General features: G+C 35.1%; 1 protein-coding gene across 1 annotated transcript; it reads right to left on the reverse strand.

Moving 5' to 3' along the window:
- Positions 1–5,918: 5,918 nt before the first annotated feature.
- LOC143071833 (kelch-like protein 26) lies at positions 5,919–19,163 on the reverse strand. The gene is made up of 6 exons (XM_076246437.1): positions 18,460–19,163; positions 17,620–17,874; positions 16,386–16,557; positions 15,182–15,364; positions 10,298–10,450; positions 5,919–6,554 (listed from the first exon to the last, which is right to left on the reverse strand). The coding sequence occupies exons 1-6, from the start codon at positions 19,105–19,107 to the stop codon at positions 6,061–6,063; spliced, it is 1,905 nt and encodes a 634-aa protein (XP_076102552.1). The 5' UTR covers positions 19,108–19,163; the 3' UTR covers positions 5,919–6,060.
- Between the last annotated feature and the right edge of the window lie 6,211 nt (positions 19,164–25,374).

A 25,374-nucleotide genomic window follows, 5' to 3' on the forward strand; every position in this document is an offset into this window, starting at 1 on the left:
AAGATACAAGACAAATAGTTAATGAAATATCTAAGATGTATACAAACATATATCTCATCCTATACAATATGTATAGATTATAACATGGCCTTTTCCATATTGGCCCTGGTATCATCCCGAGACTCCCATATCGGCCTCGAGGCTTTAGCCGAGGGCCGATATGGGTCGAGGGATGATACCAGGGCCAATATGGAAAAGACATGTTATAATCTATTTATCACATATCTAAGTTCTGCAGAATAGAGACACAAAGTTCAATTATTACAATTTAATGAAACATAACAGGTAAAATTTTAAATTTTGTATCACAAAAGTGTCGTTAAGGACGCATTGACGTGACGTCATTTGGAATCAGGGCACAATATGAATATCGTCTTTTTTGCCCCGGGCAATTTTGAGGTTATTGCATATGCAAAACCCAACGTTTTCGTAACAAATATGTGATAATATTATTTACATAGTGTGCTAGTGACCTAATACGGTATATATATGGGGTCAGTAAATTTCATATGGGGTGAGAGCGAAGCTCGAATCCCCATATGGATTTTACCGGTCTATATATGAGCGAAGCTCGAATCCCCATATGGATTTTACTGACCCCATATATACCGTATTGGGTCACTAGGACACTATGTAACGAATTTATCTTACCGACTATCTTAACGTGTGAAATTTAAACTAGTGACCTATAAAAATGAGCAAGTCTTCAATACTGTTAGCATTAAGAAACTACTTCCATCGATCATACAAAAACAGATACCAACAATAACAATATGTTAGGTTTAAATGTGTTTTATGAATTTATCTTAATCATCAGTTTCTTCGTCTGTTGAAACCTTTACGATTTTTTCTCAGTACCGTTTTGTTTTTATAAAGGGTCGCAACACCACTTCTAACCGTGTATGAAATAAGCCCCGCCTCCCTACTACCTTATATGGAATATAAAGGGACGTAACACCACTACTAACCGTGTATGAGATAAGCCCCGCCTCCCTACTAACCTTATATGAAATATACACGGTCTCCACGAGGGCGCTTTTAACCAATCACATTCCTAGAAATGTATAGGAGGTAAGATAAAGGAAGATGTGGTAAGAGTGCCAATGAGACAACTCTTTATCCAATAACAATTAATAAAAGTAAACCATTATAGGTCAATGTACGGCCTTCAACACGGGGCCTTGGCTCACACCGAACAACAAGCTATAAAGGGCACCCACAATCACTAGTTCAAAAACCATTCAAACGGGAATACTAACAGTCGAATATTTATAAAAAACACACGTATTATCAATTTCATAAACAAATGACAACAGTTACTACTGTACAACAGACGAGTATAATACTCATTTGGTTATAAACAAACCGCGGGATCATATGAGTATTGGGACCATATAGGTATACATCAGAAACGACACAATATTCTTATCTATAACAATGACGGTTACATGAAATCGCATTAATTGTATAGTTCAAAGGCTACCCTAAACAGCACAAGTTACAAGTTGAAACCCATTGTCTTTCAATTAATTGTCTTAATATGAGTGTATCTGTTTTCTGTCCGACTCTAGTATCAATTATTAGACTCTTTGCCATGTCGACTTTTTTTGTCAGTTAGTAAAACAGTTGAACTTTTTTGTTTAACAGTTCATTAAGACATTTTTGAAGACATTTTTGAAAGTTATCTTCCAATATAAAAAAGAAGATGTGGTATGATTGCCAATGAGACCAAAATGACACAAAAATTAACAAGTATAGGCAACCGTATGACCTTCAACAATGAGAAAAGCTCATACCGCATATTCAGCTATAAAAGGCCCCTAAATGACAATGTAAAACAATTCAAACCGAGAAAACTAACGGCCTTATGTATATAAAAATTAACGAAAAACAAATATGTACCACATACACAAACGACAACCACTGAATTACAGGCTCCTGATTTGGGACAGGCACATACATACATAATGTGGCGGGTTAAACATGTTAGCGGGATCCCAACCCTCCCCTAACCATTGGACAGTGGTATAACAGTACAACATACAAACGAACTATAAGAATCGGTTGAAAAAGGCTTAACTCATCAGATGGATAAAAATAAAAGTGGACGTGGCCGGGTACTTGTAAATCCCAATTTGATTCCAAGTCGATATTTTGCTGTTCAGTAATAGTTATCCTTTTGAGGTCCAAATACTTATATGGTCCGGAACCATATATTAGATTGTTGACATCACGGATATATACTGTACATGCAATTCATAAGATGTGAGAAAAAGAATATATACAAATGAACGATACTTGTTTACAAAATGCAAGTGTTGATACACCATATGCCTTGAAAGTACTTAATTTGAGACTTTATTTTATAGTTTTTAAACGCAAACACATATTTTTTTAGCAATAAGAAAATAAATATAATCACTCGATGAAAAAAGGACACACTCGAAAAAGCCCGGACTGCTCTCGAAAAAACCCGGACATGAAAAACTGAATTTAGTCTCAAAATGTCGTTTTCAATGCAATAACAATATTTTTTTGTAAAGTGTCTGTATATCTAATGATATATAGATTCAATGTATGTATTTCCGCCGAGATTTGCATTGGTATGTGTAAGAAAATGGCTTTATTCGGTATTTCGGAATAAAAGCATTTTAAGGCTAAATTTAACTTTTTTAACGAAAGCAATGTCAGAATGATCTCAAATACTAACATATCATGTACAGCCTTGTATATCATGCTCAAGCTTCTATATCACGTCTTGTTTGAAAAGAAGTCTGTTTGTTTACATTTTTGATCATATTCACTCGAAAAAAAGTGGTCACACTCGAAAAAAAAACCGATCAAATCACTCGAAAAACCACGATCCTAGCCGGACACTATACCTACCGTGATAATTAAACAAAATTATACAATTACTGTCTTTTGGTGAGTAAATGTGTGGTTTTATTGACTTTTGAAAAACGGATAATCACTAAGGCCAACAAAGGACTGTAATCGTTTTATTTCATATTCCGAGAGAAATGTTTTGGTAAATAATTTTCATGATCATGATATACATTTCTCTCGGAATATGGAATAAAACGATTACGTTGTTTAATTGACTTGGATATAGATAGATATAGTATAAAGGGCCCCAATATTACTAATTGTAAAACAATTCAAATAGAAAAACAAATGGTCTAATCTATATAAAAAAAATGAGAAACGAGAATAATTATGAACCACACCAAACAAAAGACAACCACCGAAAATCAGGTTCCTGACTTAATACCGGTACAAACAAATGCAACGGGTCTAAACGTTTTAATAGGTACCAACCTTCCCTAACCCGAAACAATAGTGTAACATCAAAAGACACACTACCAAATACATTTGTATCAATGGAAATGGCTTAAGAGGGCTCGCGGGTATAATCATTTTTTTTTAATATAGAATTTCCTTATTTTTTTCTATAAATAAACTTTACCCTATACTTAATGGAAAAATATAATTAAAATATGAGGTCACCGTTCATTTAAGCTCATAATCTGCCTTCGAAATTAATGAAGCATGCATTTTTGTTAAGGTACTTTTTTCTGTAGAACTAATAGGAGTGAAAACAGTAATATCGAAGAAAAAAAAAGGAAGAACTAAATTACTGAAATCACTTAAATTTTACAATAGTTTAGTTAAAGTACAGTTTTACAGTTTATTTGAAAAAGATAATTAAAAAAATATAGGTCACCGATGAGTTAAAAATGTTTTTCTATTGTAATGCAAAAAATGGCATTTTTTTTAAAGGGCAGGTAATTTGGAGCTTTTTTCAATGATATTAACATTTTAAAAGCCATCTGGGGCCAAAACAAATTGATGTTTTGATTGATTTTTGTACCATATTATAAAGTAACAACTAATAGTGTATTAAAGAAAATTTGTAATGAAAAAAAAATGTTTGAAATTTTGCTGATTTTTTTGTACCCTCGAGCCTCCTCAACTCATCAAAAAGACATATTATCAAAAACAAATGAACATACAATGAACCGAATTATGACACAATATTACCACAAAATAAATTATAAAAAGGGGCTAAGATATAAAACAATATCAGAAAGACAACAATAACCTTGGACAAAATGCCACCAAATAAGATAACGTACACAGATAAATAAAAATGTTGCTGCACGCGGTTCGAACTCACAACTTCAGTGTTGACTGGCTAATGATTACAGTAGTAACGTTAACTACTTAGATCACTCGGCCACCGAGACCCATTTACTATATAGATGTTGGTTATTGTTAACAATTACGAAGTTTGCTATTGTTCACTATTACGAAGCCGGTGATTGTTTACTATTACGAAGCTGGTGATTGTTCACTATTACGAAGTTGGTGATTGTTCACTATTACGAAGCTGGTGATTGTTCACTATTACGAAGTTGGTTAGTGTTTACTATTATGAAGTTTGTTCTTGTTTACTATTATGAATTGCTTATTGTTTGCCATTAAGAAGTTGGTAACTGTTTACTTTTACGAAGTTTGTTATTTTTTACTATATAGAATTTGGTTATTGTTTACTATTACGAAGTTGATTATTGTTCACTTTTACGAAGTTGGTTTGTGTTGACTATATAGATGTTGGTTTATTATTTCTTTATAGAAGTTGGTCATTGTCTACTATATAGAAGTTAGTCATTGTTAACTATATAAAAGATGGTTATTGTTTTATTATAAAGAAGTTGGTTGTTGTTAACTATATACAATTTGGTTATTGTTTACTATATAGAAGTTAGTTATTTTTTACTATATAGAAGTTAGTTATTTTTTACCATACAGAATGTGGTTTATATGTACTGTAAAAAAGATGGTTATTTTTTACTATATATATAGAAGTTAGTTATTTTCTTGTATATGTATTGAAGTTGGTTATTGTTTACTGTATAAGTCATTTATTATTTACTTTATATAAGTTGGAAACAACACATCGCGTGCATGAAATCGTTCCCGAAATGTAAGGTGGTCGAAAAACTGCCTCTGGTCGAAAATACCCGACAGTACTCTAGAAGTTGGTTACTAATTACTATATAGTTGTTTATTGTTCACGATAAATAAGTTGGTTTGTGTTTACTGTCTGGATGTTGGTTATTGTTTACTATAGGTTTATGTTTACTATACAGAAGTTGGTTATTGATCACTTTTTAGAAAATAGTTATTGTTTAATGTATTGGAGTTGGTTTATATTTACTGTATAGAAGTTGGCCACTGCTGGTGGAGTTTTTATTCCTCGAAGGTATATCCAGCCCAGTAGTAAGCACTTCTGTCTTGACATGGATTACATTGATATGGTCATATTTATGAATGAACTTTTTACAAATAAAACTGAGAATGGAAATGGGGAATGTGCCAAAGAGACAACAACCCGACCATAGAGCAGACAACAGCAGAAGGTCACCAACAGGTCTTCAATGCAACGAGAAATTCTCGCACCCGGAGGCGTCCTTCAGCTGGCCCCCAAAAAAATGTATACTGGTTCAGTGATAATGAACACCATACTAAACTCCAAATTGTACACAAGAAACTAAAAGTTAAAATAATACAAGACTAACAAAGGCAAGAGGCTCCTGACTTGGGACAGGCGCAAAAATGCGGCGGAGTTAGACATGTTTGTGAAATCTCAACCCTCCCCTATGCCTCTAGCCAATGCAGAAAAGTAAACGCATAACAATACGCACATTAAAATTCAGTTCAAGAGTTTGAATTTTTTAAATACTAAGGCTTTTCAACCTCAGGAATATATTACCTTTTAAAACTGTATTTGGCAAAACTTTTAGGAATTTTGTTTCTCAATGATCTTCAACTTCGTACTTTATTTGGCCCTTACCATTTTTTTATGAGTCTTTTGTAGTCGAAACGCGCGTCTGGCGCAAATATAAAGTTTCAAACCTGGAATCTATAAGTTTATTCAAGATAATGTGAACAAAAAAATAAGAACATTGTTCGATCTGTTTAATTTGTTTCTCTGTATAGAATGTTCATGTTTGAAATATATTCGTGGTTTTTTTTATGTATATGAAAATGGCACTTTCAATCCGTTATTGTGCTCCTTGGAGATCTTGATTTTCGCATCAGAAAAGTTTCTCTATCGGAACGATCAAAATATAAAGTTAGAGTGCTACACGCTATTCCAGTTAAAGGTCGGCTGATATTGGTAACTGATGTCCATATCATGGTGTCAAGATTCAGGCTTTCTACAGATGTCAATCTTTCTCCAGTGTTCCAGTTATAGCCACCAACGACGTATATGACGTCATCTAGCATACAGCATCCGAATTCAGCACGAGGTGTTAATATGTTGCAGACGAACGTCCACTTGTCGGCTGTTGGGGAGTATTTCTCCACTGCTTCGACACAGGAAATGGTACCTTCAGAATTTATAGTGGCACCACCAATGACCAATAGAGAACCTTTCACTTGAACCAACTGGGAGAAGAATCTTGGTATTGTCAACGGTTTCCTTGTTTGCCATTTGTTTTCTGCAGGATGATACTGTTCAACCTTACTTGATACCATCTTATCTCCTACAACAATAAATGTAGATTCAGAAATTAATGTGAGGTTTTTATTCTTGCGAAAAATGCGAGACAAAGTTATAAAAGCATTTTGAAATATTTTGTATGAATAAAACAGGATTTTTCTCAAAATCGTAAATATTGAAATCGCATTGAAGTCAAAAATGACAAAATCGCAATAATAAATACACGCAAAAATATCTGAATTTACAGTTATAATTATATATTTTAGTTTCTTGTGTATAATTCGGAGTTTAGTATGACGTCCATTATCACTGAACTGGTATAGATATTTTTAGTGGATCTAGACGGACTGCTTTATGCTATAGGTTAATACATCGGGTGACTCTGGACGGGCTGGACTGCTTTATGCTATAGGTTAATACAACTGTTGGCTCTGAACGGACTGATGTATGCTATAGGTTAATACAACTGTTGACTCTGAACGGACTGATGTATGCTATAGGTTAATACAACTGTTGGCTCTGAACGGACTTTTGTATGCTATAGGTTAATACAACGGGTGGCTCTGAACGGACTTATGTATGCTATAGGTCAATACAACTGTTGACTCTGAACGGACTTTTGTATGCTATACGTTAATACAACTGTTGGCTCTGAACGGACTGATGTATGCTATAGGTTAATACAACTGTTGGCTCTGAACGGACTTATGTATGCTATAGGTTAATACAACGGGTGGCTCTGAACGGACTTATGTATGCTATAGGTTAATACAACTGTTGACTCTGAACGGACTGCTTTATGCTATCGGTTAATACAACGGGTGGCTCTGAACGGACTTTTGTATGCTTTACGTTAATACAACTGTTGGCTCTGAACGGACTGATGTATGCTATAGGTTAATACAACTGTTGGCTCTGAACGGACTTATGTATGCTATAGGTTAATACAACTGTTGGCTCTGAACGGACTGATGTATGCTATAGGTTAATACAACGGGTGGCTCTGAACGGACTTATGTATGCTATAGGTTAATACAACTGTTGGCTCTGAACGGACTTATGTATGCTATAGGTTAATACAACGGGTGGCTCTGAACGGACTTATGTATGCTATAGGTTAATACAACTGTTGACTCTGAACGGACTGCTTTATGCTATAGGTCAATACAACGGGTGGCTCTGAACGGACTTTTGTATGCTATACGTTAATACAACTGTTGGCTCTGAACGGACTGATGTATGCTATAGGTTAATACAACTGTTGGCTCTGAACAGACTTATGTATGCTATAGGTTAATACAACGGGTGGCTCTGAACGGACTTATGTATGCTATAGGTTAATACAACTGTTGACTCTGAACGGACTGCTTTATGCTATCGGTTAATACAACGGGTGGCTCTGAACGGACTTTTGTATGCTTTACGTTAATACAACTGTTGGCTCTGAACGGACTGATGTATGCTATAGGTTAATACAACTGTTGGCTCTGAACGGACTTATGTATGCTATAGGTTAATACAACTGTTGGCTCTGAACGGACTGATGTATGCTATAGGTTAATACAACGGGTGGCTCTGAACGGACTTATGTATGCTATAGGTTAATACAACTGTTGACTCTGAACGGACTGCTTTATGCTATCGGTTAATACAACGGGTGGCTCTGAACGGACTTATGTATGCTATAGGTTAATACAACTGTTGACTCTGAACGGACTGATGTATACTATAGGTTAATACAACGGGTGGCTCTGAACGGACTTATGTATGCTATAGGTTAATACAACGGGTGGCTCTGAACGGACTTATGTATGCTATAGGTTAATACAACTGTTGACTCTGAACGGACTGATGTATGCTATAGGTTAATACAACGGGTGGCTCTGAACGGACTTTTGTATGCTATAGGTTAATACAACAGTTGGCTCTGAACGGACTGATGTATGCTATAGGTTAATACAACTGTTGGCTCTGAACGGACTTATGTATGCTATAGGTTAATACAACTGTTGGCTCTGAACGGACTTTTGTATGCTATAGGTTAATACAACTGTTGACTCTGAACGGACTGATGTATGCTATAGGTTAATACAACTGTTGGCTCTGAACGGACTTATGTATGCTATAGGTTAATACAGCTGTTGGCTCTGAACGGACTTATGTATGCTATAGGTTAATACAACTGTTGGCTCTGAACGGACTGATGTATGCTATAGGTTAATACAACGGGTGACTCTGAACGGACTTATATATGCTATAGGTTAATACAACTGTTGGCTCTGAACGGACTTATGTATGCTATAGGTTAATACAACTGTTGGCTCTGAACGGACTTTTGTATGCTATAGGTTAATACAACTGTTGACTCTGAACGGACTGATGTATGCTATAGGTTAATACAACTGTTGGCTCTGAACGGACTTATGTATGCTATAGGTTAATACAGCTGTTGGCTCTGAACGGACTTATGTATGCTATAGGTTAATACAGCTGTTGGCTCTGAACGGACTTTTGTATGCTATAGGTTAATACAACTGTTGGCTCTGAACGGACTTATATATGCTATAGGTTAATACAACTGTTGGCTCTGAACGGACTTATGTATGCTATAGATTAATACAACTGTTGACTCTGAACGGACTTATGAATGCTATAGATTAATACAACTGTTGACTCTGAACGGACTGGTTAAATATTATAGGCAAATATATATTCACTGTGTTCTCTAAACTAACTGCTTTATGCAATCTCCTCGGTTTGAAACATTGAGTTGGTTATCTCGGTTTACTGATCGTTTGAAACATTGAGTTGGTTATCTCGGTATACTGATCGTTTGAAACATTGAGTTGGTTATCTCGGTTTACTGATCGTTTGAAACATTGAGTTGGTTATCTCGGTTTACTGGTCGTTTGAAACATTGAGTTGGTTATCTCGGTTTACTGATCGTTTGAAACATTGAGTTGGTTATCTCGGTTTACTGATCGTTTGAAACATTGAGTTGGTTATCTCGGTTTACTGATCGTTTGAAACATTGAGTTGGTTATCTCGGTTTACTGATCGTTTGAAACATTGAGTTGGTTATCTCGGTATACTGATCGTTTGAAACATTGAGTTGGTTATCTCGGTATACTGATCGTTTGAAGAATTGAGTTGGTTATCTAGGTATACTGATCGTTTGAAACATTGAGTTGGTTATCCGGGTGCGGAAGTTTCTCGTTGCATTGAAGACCTATTGAAGACTTATCGGTGACCTTCTGCTGTTGTCTGTTCTATGGTCGGGTTGTTGTCTCTATGACACATTCCTCATTTCCATTCTCAATTTTATTTAAAAAGACTTGTATTATTATAAAATATTATGTATTAACCTTTTTTATACTCCTTTGAATAATGCACAATTTAGATATTTGTCTCATACCGTAACCAATAGTTTTATAATTTAATTTATTTTATGTTTGTTTGCTATGGTACAGCTGCTGTCTCGTGTTTTTTTTTTTTTTAAATTGCCCCGCACTCCCCTAAATTAAGAAACTCCGGTAACTTCTCTCCTTTTTCAAAACGCTGGAAGGTCATAATGGCAAGACGAAAAGTCATCTCGCAGACAAATTCCTCTTTGATAATCATGTTTGAATTTGAGTACGTGCTATCGCTTATATAGGTTCATAAACCAAAATATTTACCCATTTTTAAACAACATAACGATTTGACACACTTTGTATGAGTGATGACCATCCATGAACTGTATAAAAGTATTGTTAGTTTTAATTTGAGTAAAAAAAAAACACAAACCTGAACCACCCACGACATAAATACGTCCATTCAATACTGCTGCCGCTACACATCTTTTAGGACTACAAAGTGGGGCCACTTCTTCCCATTTATCTGTGTTTGGGTTGTATCTTTCAACTTTATCAAGAGATTCATCCTTGTCCATCCTTCCACCTGTAAAACATGGTACATCTAAATTAAATACCACCCATAGTTGTTTTTTTTTAATTATGAATGATAATATTGCGTAAGACAGCAAAATTAGAGAACACAAAAGGACCGAATCTGAACACAAGAAATCAGTCTCATAGCAATGCTGTCTTACGCAATATTATCATTCATAATTAAAAAAAAAAACAAAACAACTATGGGTATTGGCCGGAATATAAAAAAAGAAGATGTGGTTTGATTGCCAGTGAGACAACTCTCCACGATACCAAAATGACACAGAAATTAACAACTATAGGTCACCGTACGGACTTCAACCATGAGCAGAGCCAATTCCCCCAAAATGTTTGGGTAAGTTAAGTATCATGCTATTCAATTTTAATTTTCGGAGCACAAGACATAATTTCGAATTTTAAGAATTTCAACAAAAATTTGATATCTGACAAAATTATATTATAAAACATAAATAATATCAATACATTTGTATCTATATATGTGGGTGTGTTAAGAATACCGTGATAGTAACTAGTAAGCAATCAGTATACCGAGATAACCAACTCAATGTATCAAACGATCAGAATACCGAGATAACCAACTCAATGATTCAAACGATCAGTATACCTAGATAACCAACTCAATGTTTCAAACGATCACGATCAGTATACCGAGATAACCAACTCAATGTTTCAAACGATCAGTATACCGAGATAACCAACTCAATGTTTCAAACGATCAGTATACCTATATAACCAACTCAATGTTTCAAACGATCATTATACCGAGATAACCAACTCAATGTTTCAAACGATCAGTATACCGAGATAACCAACTCAATGTTTCAGACGATCAGTATACCGAGATAACCAACTCAATGTTTCAGACGATCAGTATACCGAGATAACCAACTCAATTCTTCAAACGATCAGTATACCGAGATAACCAACTCAATTCTTCAAACGATCAGTATACCGAGATAACCAACTCAATGTTTCAAACGATCAGTATACCGAGATAACCAACTCAATGTTTCAAACGATCAGTATACCGAGATAACCAACTCAATGTTTCAAACGATCAGTATACCGAGATAACCAACTCAATTCTTCAAACGATCAGTATACCGAGATAACCAACTCAATGTTTCAAACGATCAGTAAACCGAGATAAACAACTCAATGTTTCAAACGATCAGTAAACCGAGATAACCAACTCAATGTTTCAAACGATCAGTAAACCGAGATAACCAACTCAATGTTTCAAACGATCAGTATACCGAGATAACCAACTCAATTCTTCAAACGATCAGTATACCGAGATAACCAACTCAATGTTTCAAACGATCAGTAAACCGAGATAACCAACTCAATGTTTCAAACGATCAGTAAACCGAGATAACCAACTCAATGTTTCAAACGATCAGTATACCGAGATAACCAACTCAATTCTTCAAACGATCAGTATACCGAGATAACCAACTCAATGTTTCAAACGATCAGTTAACCGAGATAACCAACTCAATGTTTCAAACGATCAGTAAACCGAGATAACCAACTCAATGTTTCAAACGGAGGAGATTGCATAAAGCAGTTAGTTTAGAGAACACAGTGAATATATATCTGCCTATAATATTTAACCAGTTTGTTCAGAGCCAACAGTTGTATTAACCTATAGCATACATAAGTCCGTTCAGAGCCAACAGTTGTATTAACCTATAGCATACATCAGTCCGTTCAGAGCCAACTGTTGTATTAACCTATAGCATACATCAGTCCGTTCAGAGTCAACAGTTGTATTAACCTATAGCATACATCAGTCCGTTCAGAGCCACCCGTTGTATTAACCTATAGTATACATCAGTCCATTCAGAGCCACCCGTTGTATTAACCTATAGTATACATCAGTCCGTTCAGAGCCAACAGTTGTATTAACCTATAGCATACATCAGTCCGTTCAGAGCCAACAGTTGTATTAATCTATAGCATACATAAGTCCGTTCAGAGCCAACAGTTGTATTAAGCTAAAGCATACATAAGTCCGTTCAGAGTCACCCGTTATATTAACCTATAGCATACATCAGTCCGTTCAGAGCCAACAGTTGTATTAACCTATAGCATACTAGTACATAAGTCCGTTCAGAGCCAACAGTTGTATTAACCTATAGCATACATAAGTCCGTTCAGAGCCAACAGTTGTATTAACCTATAGCATACATCAGTCCGTTCAGAGTCAACAGTTGTATTGACCTATAGCATACATCAGTCCGTTCAGAGTCAACAGTTGTAGTCAACAGTTGTATTAACCTATAGCATACATCAGTCCGTTCAGAGTCAACAGTTGTATTAACCTATAGCATACAAAAGTCCGTTCAGAGCCAACAGTTGTATTAACCTATAGCATACATCAGTCCGTTCAGAGCCAACAGTTGTATTAACCTATAGCATACAAAAGTCCGTTCAGAGCCACCCGTTGTATTAACCTATAGCATACATCAGTCCGTTCAGAGTCAACAGTTGTATTAACCTATAGCATACAAAAGTTCGTTCAGAGCCACCCGTTGTATTAACCTATAGCATACATAAGTCCGTTCAGAGCCAACAGTTGTATTAACCTATAGCATACAAAAGTCCGTTCAGAGCCACCCGTTGTATTAACCTATAGCATACATCAGTCCGTTCAGAGTCAACAGTTGTATTAACCTATAGCATACAAAAGTCCGTTCAGAGCCACCCGTTGTATTAACCTATAGCATACATCAGTCCGTTCAGAGCCAACAGTTGTATTAACCTATAGCATACATCAGTCCGTTCAGAGCCACCAATTGTATTAACGTATAGCATACATCAGTCCGTTCAGAGCCACCCGTTGTATTAACGTATAGCATACATCAGTCCGTTCAGAGTCAACAGTTGTATTGACCTATAGCATACATAAGTCCGTTCAGAGCCACCCGTTGTATTAACCTATAGCATACAAAAGTCCGTTCAGAGCCAACAGTTGTATTAACCTATAGCATACATCAGTCCGTTCAGAGTCAACAGTTGTATTAACCTATAGCATACATCAGTCCGTTCAGAGTCAACAGTTGTATTAACCTATTGCATACATCAGTCCGTTCAGAGTCAACAGTTGTATTAACCTATAGCATACAAAAGTTCGTTCAGAGCCACCCGTTGTATTAACCTATAGCATACAAAAGTCCGTTCAGAGCCAACAGTTGTATTAACCTATAGCATACATCAGTCCGTTCAGAGCCAACAGTTGTATTAACCTATAGCATACAAAAGTCCGTTCAGAGCCACCCGTTGTATTAACCTATAGCATACATCAGTCCGTTCAGAGTCAACAGTTGTATTAACCTATAGCATACATAAGTCCGTTCAGAGTCAACAGTTGTATTAACCTATAGCATACATAAGTCCATTCAGAGCCACCCGTTGTATTAACCTATAGTATACATCAGTCCGTTCAGAGCCAACTGTTGTATTAACCTATAGCATACATAAATCCGTTCAGAGCCAACTGTTGTATTAACCTATAGCATACATAAGTCCGTTCAGAGCCACCCGTTGTATTAACCTATAGTATACATCAGTCCGTTCAGAGTCAACAGTTGTATTAACCTATAGCATACATAAGTCCGTTCAGAGCCAACAGTTGTATTAACCTATAGCATACATCAGTCCGTTCAGAGTTACCCGTTGTATTAACGTATAGCATACATCAGTCCGTTCAGAGCCACCCGTTGTATGAACGTATAGCATAAAGCAGTCCAGTCCGTCCAGAATCAATCGATGTTTTTACCTATAGCATAAAGCAGTCCGTCTAGATCCACCCGTTGTATTTATCTATAACATAAAGCAGTACGTTCATAACCACCCGTTGTATTTACCTATAGCATGAATCAGTCCGTCTAGAGCCACTCGTTGTATTTACCTATAGCATGAATCAGTCCGTCTAGAGCCACTTGTTGTATTTATCTTTTATTATAGCATATAGCAGTACGTTCATAACTACCCGTTGTATTTACCTATAACATAAAGCAGTCCGTCAAGAGCCACCCGTTGTATTTATCTATAACATAAAGCAGTCCGTCAAGAGCCACCCGTTGTATTTATCTATAACATAAAGTAGTACGTTCATAACCACCCGTTGTATTTACCTATAGCATGAATCAGTCCGTCTAGAGCCACTCGTTGTATTTATCTTTTATTATAGCATATAGCAGTACGTTCATAACCACCCGTTGTATTTACCTATAGCATGAATCAGTCCGTCAAGAGCCACCCGTTGTATTTACCTATAACATAAAGCAGTCCGCCAAGAGCCACCCGTTGTGTTTACCTATAACATAAAGCTGTCCGTTTATACCAACCAGTTCTATTTAGCTTTAACATAAAGCAGTCCATTCAGAGCCACCCGTTGTATTTACCTATTGCATAACTTCGTCTTTTTATAACCCCCCGTTGTATTTACCTATAGCATAAAGCAGTCTGTTTATAACCACCCGTTGGATTCACCTATAGCATAAAGCAGTCCGTTTATAACAATCCATTATATTTATCTATAGCATAAAGCAGTCTGTTTATAACCACCCGTTGGATTCACCTATAGCATAAAGCAGTCCGTTTATAACAATCCATTATATTTATCTATAGCATAAAGCAGTCTGTTTATAACCACCCGTTGGATTCACCTATAGCATAAAGCAGTCCGTTTATAACAATCCGTTATATTTACCTATAGCATAAAGCAGTCCGTTCAGAGCCACCAGTTGAAAACTTTGTCGTTTGTATTTCATACTGGCAACAGCAAGCCATGTGTTAGTTCGAGGATCATATCTGTAGACACTATTTTCTGGAGATTTGTGATCGTTTGTTCTTTCTCCACCCGCAACATACAAGAAGCCACCCAGTACAGCAACTAAAAAAAAGAAAATTACTGAATAACACTCCCAGTCAATATTTTCAAATGTTTTCCCGTCACTGTTTTTTTGTTAAAAAAAACTTTATATACAAGAGAAACTACGCGATTCGACTTAGATAAAGTATAGTCGAGAATAGGAACAAATTGCCAACCCGCTTTCAACGATACTGAAGAGCCCGAACCATAAAAAATAAATATTTCAAAAAAGAAAATCGATATGCGTCTCATAAACAAAAAGGTAGAAAGGGGCACTAGCTGTCAAATTCGTGTCCACTCATTTGACTAAAATTCTCATATTTGATTAATAACCATGTAAAACATTTGTCCAAATCATAACTTGAGAAGTCCAAAATAAACAGTTTACAGGGCATGGGCTCGATATTATGTAGCTTCGTTTCGTGTGTATTTTAGTCTTAACGCCATCTAATTAACTATCGAGTTGACCTCAAAAGACCTCCGATGGCCATATAAGCAATATAAACATAAATAAAGATATAAATAGAACTCGTGCAATTGGATTTTTCTAGGTCTGTTTAATTTAATATTATATTATCTACGTGCGGGCTATCAGGTGCATGTGAATGGCAGAACCAATTCATATTTTGCCTAAAATTGAAAAATCCCTTCTTACATGTAGGAACATTATGTGTAACGTTTTAAATTGCAAGTGAATAATTCATCATCAATGTTTATTAGATTAATTTCAAAAAATTGAACCATACTGACTGCTTAATAATTTACGGTACCTTTGTTTCACCTTCAATGATAATATTCTTTTCCTTTGAATAACCAAACACACACTTCATGCGTTATTTATCTTTAGGTAAAGGGTTAAATAAAAGTTCACATGAATACGAATTTCATAGAAGGGATTTATCAATGTAAAGCATGGATGTTCAACAGATTTACGTCGCAAAGTACGTGCTGACTGAAAGATTACTTGTATAAGAACGATTAGTAGCCAGTATGGTTCAATTTTGTCAAATTAAGCTAATAATGAAAAAAAAAAATGTCATACCAGCATGATGGTGTCGCTGTCCTGGTATGGTACTGACTGTCTCCCACCGTTCCTCGAAGAAGTTATATTTGTAGATTTCATCACTGACTGATTCCCTCATTAATCTCGGAGCTCCACCAGAAATCAGTAAGCATGGCTGGTGAACAGATTTACGTGGCAAAGTTCTTGCTGACTGAAAGATTAATTTTTTTAATCTTAGTTCTTTATTGTTTTAGGAGGAAGGAGAATGGAGTTAATTGCTCTTCTTTATGGTAGTTTCCGCAACATTGATTAATTTTACATATATAGCTAAACAAAATTTTTATGATTCAAATATATATATAAACTTAGCTATGTGTCAATTTTTCATATGTTTATAAAAGTACACACTCTAAAACATACAGGTACAGTCATTTTGGAAATTCAAAGCATACGTATTTGTCTCCCCCATGACATAGTTGACCTTGGGTGATTTTTTTAGATACCTTTGGGTAATATAACTCTTCACGTGTTTGCTTCTTTCTAGGTTTTTGAAAATTTGGGATTTAGCGTTCAAGATTGGTGAAATTTCGGATTTAGTGTTCCTGGTGAAATTTTGAATTAAGTGTTCCTGGTGAAATTTTGAATTAAGTGTTCCTGGTGAAATTTTAAATTGATAAAGTGTTATTTTTATTCTTGGTAGTATTTGGAATATTAATGAAATTTAATGAACATTGCAAACTTGTTGAAAAGTATCTAAATACCGTCGAGATAAGCATTTATACTCCAAGATACAATCCAAAAGAGCAGGGTATGATCAGTTTCACAATTTGGATGCTGAAATTACAAAAGTAAGAGGTCTTCAAGCCATCAAATTCATGGGAATATGAGTCAAGTTGGGTCAAAAATAAATTGCTTTAAATGTCAAAATTTGATTCCATAGAAATATTTTGTCTTCGTAATTTTTTTAAGAAAACAAAAATAATTGTATTGTGTACAGGGGTAAACGAAGATATCTGCAACGTTCTAACTAGTATAAGTGATATGACGATCAGATGTTGCATGAAGGTTTGAACATTTTCCCGGTAAGCAGGGGCGGATGCAGGAATTTTCGAAAGGGGGGGTGCTAACCCAGGGCAAAGGGGGGGGGGGGGGTGCAAAACATATGTCCCGATACAAATGCATTGATCGGCAAAAATAAAGGGGGGTGCACACCCCCGGAACACCCCCCCCCCCCCCCTGGATCCGCCACTGGTAAGTTACAATAATTACGAACCTGTAGAACACTCTGCCTAGCGGGCATACAGTGATAGTGAAGGGCTTCTTTAACAAGAGTTTGACATTCTGGTATATTCATTAGATATTCTACAGACTCAACAGAATCTACAATAACAGAAGCTGGGAGAAGAGGAAGTCGGATCGCAGTCATTAGATTGGCTGCATGTTCCAATCTTTCTACACGTTCATGGTCAATCCATATAAGCATGGATCTAAACACATCCAACTCATCATCGGCGGCCAAGTCATCTCTCTAAAACAGAAAATGTAAAATATCTGTTTTAATACATGAAACAACAAAAATATATGCAAACAATTTTGTGACTTTTTAACCCCTCCCCCTTTTTTCTCTCTAAAAAAAAACGCTGATCCGTCTGTGAGCCAGTAGGATTATTAGTATTTCATGATCAAGCGATATCATGAGTTAAAGTGTTCAAAAAAATGTGAGATTTAGTTGAGCCTTTTCTTACACGTAGATAAGGACTTTTTTTTTCTTTTTAATAATTTATAACCCTTTATTTTATCTTGAAACTTAAAACAAACTGGTTTTTTTTTTTGAAAAATGAAAAGGGTATTTTATGCAAAAACCTTAATGCAACTTATTAGAACTGTTAAAGTATGCTGTGTATTTAACCATCTTTTGCTCGTGAATTTGGACTTTCCTTTTTCATAGAACCGTGTTTGATACATTTCTAGTTGACCAATTTCCTTTTTCGGGTTTAAAAAATATTCAGTATATTAATACGTAGTGATGTACCAACAGGGCAAAAGCATTGTATTCGTGTTGTTTTATTTCGTTTTCATATATATACAGTAAATTAAAATTTCTATCGGATACCTTAAGCAGCTGTATCATTTGGTCGACTGGTATTTCCTTATATCTCGATCTTCTGGAGATTAATTTAAAACTTTTAGCTGAGATTTCAAGGCTTGCGTCGCATAGGCTGTTTAAGTTAAATTTAAAGCCAATGTTTAACATTCGTAGACAGTTCTTCAGAGTAACTGTGGATACGAGAAACTCTTCACAGACATCTTTTACTATAAAAAATCCTAGCTTTGAAGCAGCCGACAAAACACTTTCGGTATTACAGTCTGTTAAATGGACTTTTCCTGTGTACATACATTCTAGAATTCCTCCAAGAACGTCTGGTTTAATATCAGAAAAATCTATTTCCAGTGTTGAATAATTCCTCTCGACAAATAAATCATAGAAATAATCCGAACACGTGACTAACAGAATTTTGTGAACCGGGAAAGATTTTGTCTGTGAGGTTAAAACAAGATCACACAATAAATTCTGTCGCCATAAGACTTCGAACCCGTTAAGTATAGTGTCAGACAAGTTGCACACAGATTTTGTGCTTTCCTTTCTAACCAATTCGGCGGACACGCTCCTTTCATGAAACCTTCTCTGTAAAAGACGATCTTTATAACCTGTGCTACATCTTTTTGATAGAACGTTTTTATCGTTTCCACCAGTTGCCATTTCCCCCACTGCTCATGGCTCCGAACACTTTCACAGTATTGCTATGTCAATACTTGTGACGTTACCGTGTTTCTGAAGCGACGTTATTTGACTATCATTATATATTAAACAAGTTTTACCATGCCGTCTCTTTAACATATTACAAATATCGTATCACAGCATTTCTTTAAAGGAGTATTAGCTGTCACATACATGTTCACCGATTCTCATATTTCAAATTGATATTTTATCGTGTGTGTTTCTATGTTGTGGTGTTATACTATTGTTTCAGAAAAAGGGAGAAGGTTTGGCTTCATTAAAACATTTAATCCCGCTGCAAATGTTTGCACCTGTCCTAAGTCAGGAATCTGATGTACAGTAGTTGTCGTTTGTTTATGTAATTTATACGTGTTTCTCGTTTCTTGTTTTTTTTATATAGATTAGAACTTTGGTTTTCCCGTTTGAATGGGTTTACACTAGTATTTTTTGGGCCCTTTATAGCTTGTTATTCGGTGTAATCCAAGGCTCCGTGTTGAAGGCCGTACATTGACCTATAATGGTTTACTTTTATAAATTGTTATTTGGATGGAGAGTTGTCTCATTGGCACTCATACCACATCTTCCTATATCTATTTACTCCATAATATGTATTAATTAGCATTTCTTATGATTTCAGTTGGTCGCCATCCAATTAACAATCGAGGTGATCTTCGAAGACTGTCAAATGTTATGTAACCCGATATCAACATAAATATAGATATAAGTAGATAGCAAACACGTGCAATGGGATTTTCTAGGTATGTTTGATTCTAAATTAGAGGTTAAAAATGTTACTTAGTAATCATCGTTTTTCCTACATATAAGAATGTGTTATCTGTGTAAATCGAATCATGCAGTCAACCAACTACCGGTATTTCACTTTCAATGTTGACATTCTTTTCCTTTTTATAGCTGAACACGCCTTGATTGTGTCAAACACATCTATATCCAGGGCGCTAAATTAAAAGTTATATGAATACGGATTCAATGAGGTGAAATAATTCACTTGCAAGTGTAAAATCTATCAGCCGTAGCTTATTTTGACAAAACTGGCTGCTTAAAGCGAATGGCTATTTCACTATGTCATTCTAATTAGTAAATGAACTAAAAAGAAATCATATTCTAATATTTTTTTTTATATCTCGTAGCTACATTGTTATGCCCCTTTTTAAGTTTAATACAGAAAATAAATCAGACTATTTATTTATTTATTTACAAGTTTTATCGTTTATATCAATATACAATGTTATTTCCATTGTTTTATGTAATGAAGGTCTACATATAATAGTAATGCTGCAGCTGATTTAATAAGTTTATGTAAATAAATCGGAAAAAAAAACTTTGGTTTCTTTATAGTACAATCTGAATAAAATTTGGATCTATTATAATTTTCATTCGTATAGTTCTGGACAAAATATTCAATTTCATGATGTTTGATGTATAGGGAAAACGGTAGTATTACATTTTCCCAGCATTAGGTTGGCCTTTTGTGTACCCAAGACAGGGCGTAGGAAGTCAACTTAAGAACGCTGTGATTGGATGTATTAAAGGGTACAAGTTATTTTTTTATTTATCTATTAATAACTGCAGTGTGTATATTTACAATATAAATTTTAGAACCTATTGAAATATTTTCTAGAGAATTATTCGAAAATGTTGCATAATTAGTAAAGGTTGAATCTAGTGCATTTGGTTACTATGCAATTATTCTAAAAATAGTAAAATCACGTTAAGGCCGCGTGGAGTCTGCATGCACAAAGCGTGATAGATATTGTTCGGAACCAAATTGCGTTCTGAAATTCTCTTGACTTTTTATTACTTTAACGTATTCCCAATCATTTATTTATTTAGTATATTGATATGATTGATATATAATAAAGCCTGACGAAAGTTCATTCGGTTGTTTCGGGATTGTTCTTAAATACTCGGACACATCGGGATTTTTCAATCTCAAAATTCTGAAAATCAAGTGAAGGCTGCTTGGAGTTTGCATGCAGCAAAAAAAAGTGAAACCTTTGGGGGAACAACGTAAAAGTAGCATGTTCTGACAGAATATTAGACTTAAGTGAAATGTTTTTGACATTTCTTTTGAAAAAGGTCGAAATGGCTGCCGTTGATATGGACACAGCAAAATTTGAAAAGTGAAGCATTTACGGTCCTTCAACAATGAGAAAAATCAAATGCATTATATTTAGTTAGAATTTGTTTAAAAAATATGAAAAGTGAAGCATTTACGGCCTTCAACAATGAGCGAAACCAAATGCATTATATTTAGAAGTTGCTTTAAAAAATATGTAAAATGAAGCATTTTCGACCTTCACCAATGAGCTAATAGCAACTGTTGCTTAAAGAGTGTTTCGATGGAAGTCGCGAATTTCTGTATTCTTCCCATTATCATGTCATTGGTCTGTATTCTTTATTTTTGTTTAATTATTTTGTTTAAATTTCTTTATACTTTACCACCCTATTAGCCTCTATTTTTTATATTGGGGTATAACAGCGTATAGTATGCATTTACAGTTTAAGATGCCATAAATAAATTAATATAACTTCTGACACTACAAATTCTGTTAATAAGATATTTATTTAGGCGCTCCTTATAAATAACATGATAAGAATCAATCAAGTTCATATAGTACGGTGACCGAGTAAGGAAAAGTCGCTTATTTAAGGAGTTTAATTGTCATTCGGACTATACGGCTATAAATCACAGTATTGGTAGTTGAAAGGTCAATCTTAACATTTTGACTTGTCGTCAAAAAATCGTACGGTGCAATTTTTGTAAAATGGGCTTTGAAATACGTTAGTTAACTTGAACACAAAATCGACATAGAAAAGTTTTGAGGTCTAAGTTGTAAAATAACATCCGTGATATGATTTCTGTTATTATATACATTGTTGTTACACCTTATTTTAATGATTTCAAATAAAGTTTAGCAAAATTAATACGTTATTTAAGAGTTTATGGAAAAGATTAACACTACGAATAGTTTGCAATGAATAGAGTACGTTTCTATTTAATTTCATAATTTTTTTTTAACGCAAAATGTAAAATAATTCACATTTATATGATATTTAATACCTTAATTAATCAATAATATCAAATTCATTTATATCAGAAGCATTATTTCAGCAATTCAAGCCAGATATAAGTTTTAACGCTCATACGACGGAGCTAGATCATATACAGTCTATTATAGATACATATAAGCAAAGGAAATGTGCTGTATCAACTACATTCAAATACTAGGATGTGTTCCTTGAAGCAGTAGACATTTGCTGTCAAATGTTAGAGTAGAACGAGAGGGAAATTTGTCACTTCCTTGAGATCGTCATCTCAAATGTAACCTCATGTTTTTGTAACCAACCGTACCAATTATTGAAGGTGTATGCAAGTTTACATACTCGATATGCTTCAACTTTCTGAGAATTTAATAGATGGCTACTTTGCTTTCAGACAGACTCCTGGACATTTCAACGATTCAAGGAAAGACATGGCAACAGAAAGACCGTTCTAGAAGCCTCAAGGGGATCAGGTGGCACTGTAGGCATAACAAATCAAAAGTTTGCGCTTGTTAGATGGACCCTTTCTAGACATTTCTAAGAATCTCTTAATTGTGTAACGCTGAAAAGGGCTGGAATTGCTGCAAATAATGCATTATCACAAGGGGAAACAGAGCTAAAAGCAATGAAAAGAGATGAACATGTTATTGCCATTGTGGACCATCTGAATGATCCATGACTGCTCCCTTTGATGTAGAATCCCATCCTCCGTGTCTTATTAACATCTCTTCTAGAATGCATGCTACACGAGATATTCGAGATTCTTTGCTCACAGCTGTATAGGAAGGCTTGAAAATGTCTAACATTTTTATCACTAGTGATCTTTCTTTAGATCCAGGCAAGAAGTCTTTATAGTCCAATATCAGTCAAAACTAAAAACGTTTTACAACATGACCACAAAAACAAACATTAGATATAAATCGGAGGAAATACTGTTAGCTCAAATAAATCAATAACTTGTAAATAGACGTGCACTGATTTTGGCAAAATGTAGAGATGATTTTACCATAGAACATGTTCTGTCGCACCCTGTAGGTTCCATTCCAAATTCCTTTTTTCAAGATGACGGCACCATGAGAAAATCATTCAAATCTGATTTGGCGAAGCAATTAGAATCTGAGTCTCTGGTGCACTTTCCATACCCTTCTTTGTACCATCACTTTCAAATTACATCATAGATGGTATGGTATTGGTTCAATGTATTGATATTAAGAAAGGTAAAACATTCGGTGACCTTGCAGCTGACTATTAAAACATATGTTCTGATGAATTTCTATAACGCACACATGTGCAGTAGCAGATGTTTTTGACCGCTACGACATGAACAACTCTATAAAGTCTCCCGATAGGGAACGCTGCACAAAGACTACAGCTTCCACAAAGTGTATAAGATTATTGAGGGGAGAAGTATTCCTGACTGCAAAACTTTGACAAATCCCTTATGATTCCACCTGATGTGAGCTTTACAAAGCCAGAACGTTTGTAAATTCCGAAATTGTCAAAGTTATTTATACCAACACTATTAATGGCTGTAGTAACTTGCTTAGCACTCAAAAGGAGACCTAGGCTGATACTCAATGCCTTAAACTTTGACACGAAGTTTAAAGAAATGGGAAAAGGCGAAAGAACAAGCATACAGACCTCTAACACAAATGTGTTTGTTCTGTGTGTTCGTGTTCACTACTATAAATATATGACACATTCAAGCCAGTTGTGGGTGCAGATGGGAAGCATTAGTAGTGTAAAGGATGGACGGAGATTTTCACCAATTCACTAACTATGTGTCTGTTTTCCCCAACAACTTGTAAACTACTAACTGCTGTACATGCCCTACCGGATGCGACACAACTTTGTCTCTGTTTGGAGTAGGTAAACAATCAGACTTTGAAGGACACGCACGACTACTTCAGTGGTTTTTAGAGTTTCGATAATATTGCCAAAGATAAAGCCCTTGCTTGTTCATAAAAAAATAATTTCAAAGCTCTATGATCAGAAAAATCTCTTTAAAACCATTCTATTATAATTATTATCCAATGCGCGTCAAGCTTGCCGCTAGTAAAGATGTAAGTTTAGTCAGATTACCTCTCTGTGAGGCGGCACTGGAACAGCACGTTTTACGTACTTCGTTTCAAACTAAAAATTTGGACCGCATAACACATTGCTAAACCCCCTATTACGTCAATTTAACAATACGACTGGCAATAGTTAAATGATTCATTACACTCCGTGTATTGTAAAGGACATATGTCAGCAGAATTCTTACAGGATCTTGTGTTTTCATTGAAAGGAAAATCTCCATGTTCAATAGTCATGTGTTTGTTCACATCAACACCCTACATGTCCGGAGCTTTGCTCCTGGAAAGTTCAGAATTATGTAGACATTTCAAATCATGTTCCTTGACAGATGAACCAAAAGATACTTCTGGCATAATTCTGTTGTGTGAATCTCTTTGATTGGATTTTTGATTGCAACTGTTTTCGAGGTATTGAGTGCTTTTTAGTTTTAATGAATTACATGAATGAGCTTAGGCAAAATACGCCTTCATGATAGTAGGCTTCAGTTTAAATAATAATAGTTATCCTTTATTGCTGACGTTGAATGTCAACCAGCAAGATAACTTCTGTAACTTTAACAGAATATGTGTATAACAGATCAAGTGTTTGAAAAACGCCAATTTCCAGAATAAATCGATTTCCTAATTCTTTTTTTTTTTACTTTTTCGAGGTAATTCATTGTTAATTGATTTGAAAAAAATGTCTGTATCTGAAATTTAAACTTAATTGCTGTATATATCTTCAAATTTTAAAAGTATGGAAGAAGAAAAAAGAAAAACAGAATTTGATCTTTGACCTTATTTTAAGCAAAACTGTCACCACATTTCTTTTTGACGACATCGATATTTCAAAAGTACTAATTTTTCCGAATCCAATGATATATAATATAGCCATATAGTATGTTTGACGATTAAATCTAAAAAATATTGGGTCTGGTCACCGTACTAATATGGACAGGTTACTCTGACATTTTTCTATAAATAGAGAATCAGGTGTAAGCTGCATGGGTTCTTATTATAGGACATTAATCAAGACAAGGTCAAAAATAATGCATAATTAGTAAAGGTTGAATCTAGTGCATTTGGTTACTATGCAATTATTCTAAAAATAGTAAAATCACGTGAAGGCCGC

The sequence above is a fragment of the Mytilus galloprovincialis genome, chromosome 4 (genome assembly GCF_965363235.1).
Source record: "Mytilus galloprovincialis chromosome 4, xbMytGall1.hap1.1, whole genome shotgun sequence".
NCBI classification, from domain to species: domain Eukaryota; kingdom Metazoa; phylum Mollusca; class Bivalvia; order Mytilida; family Mytilidae; genus Mytilus; species Mytilus galloprovincialis.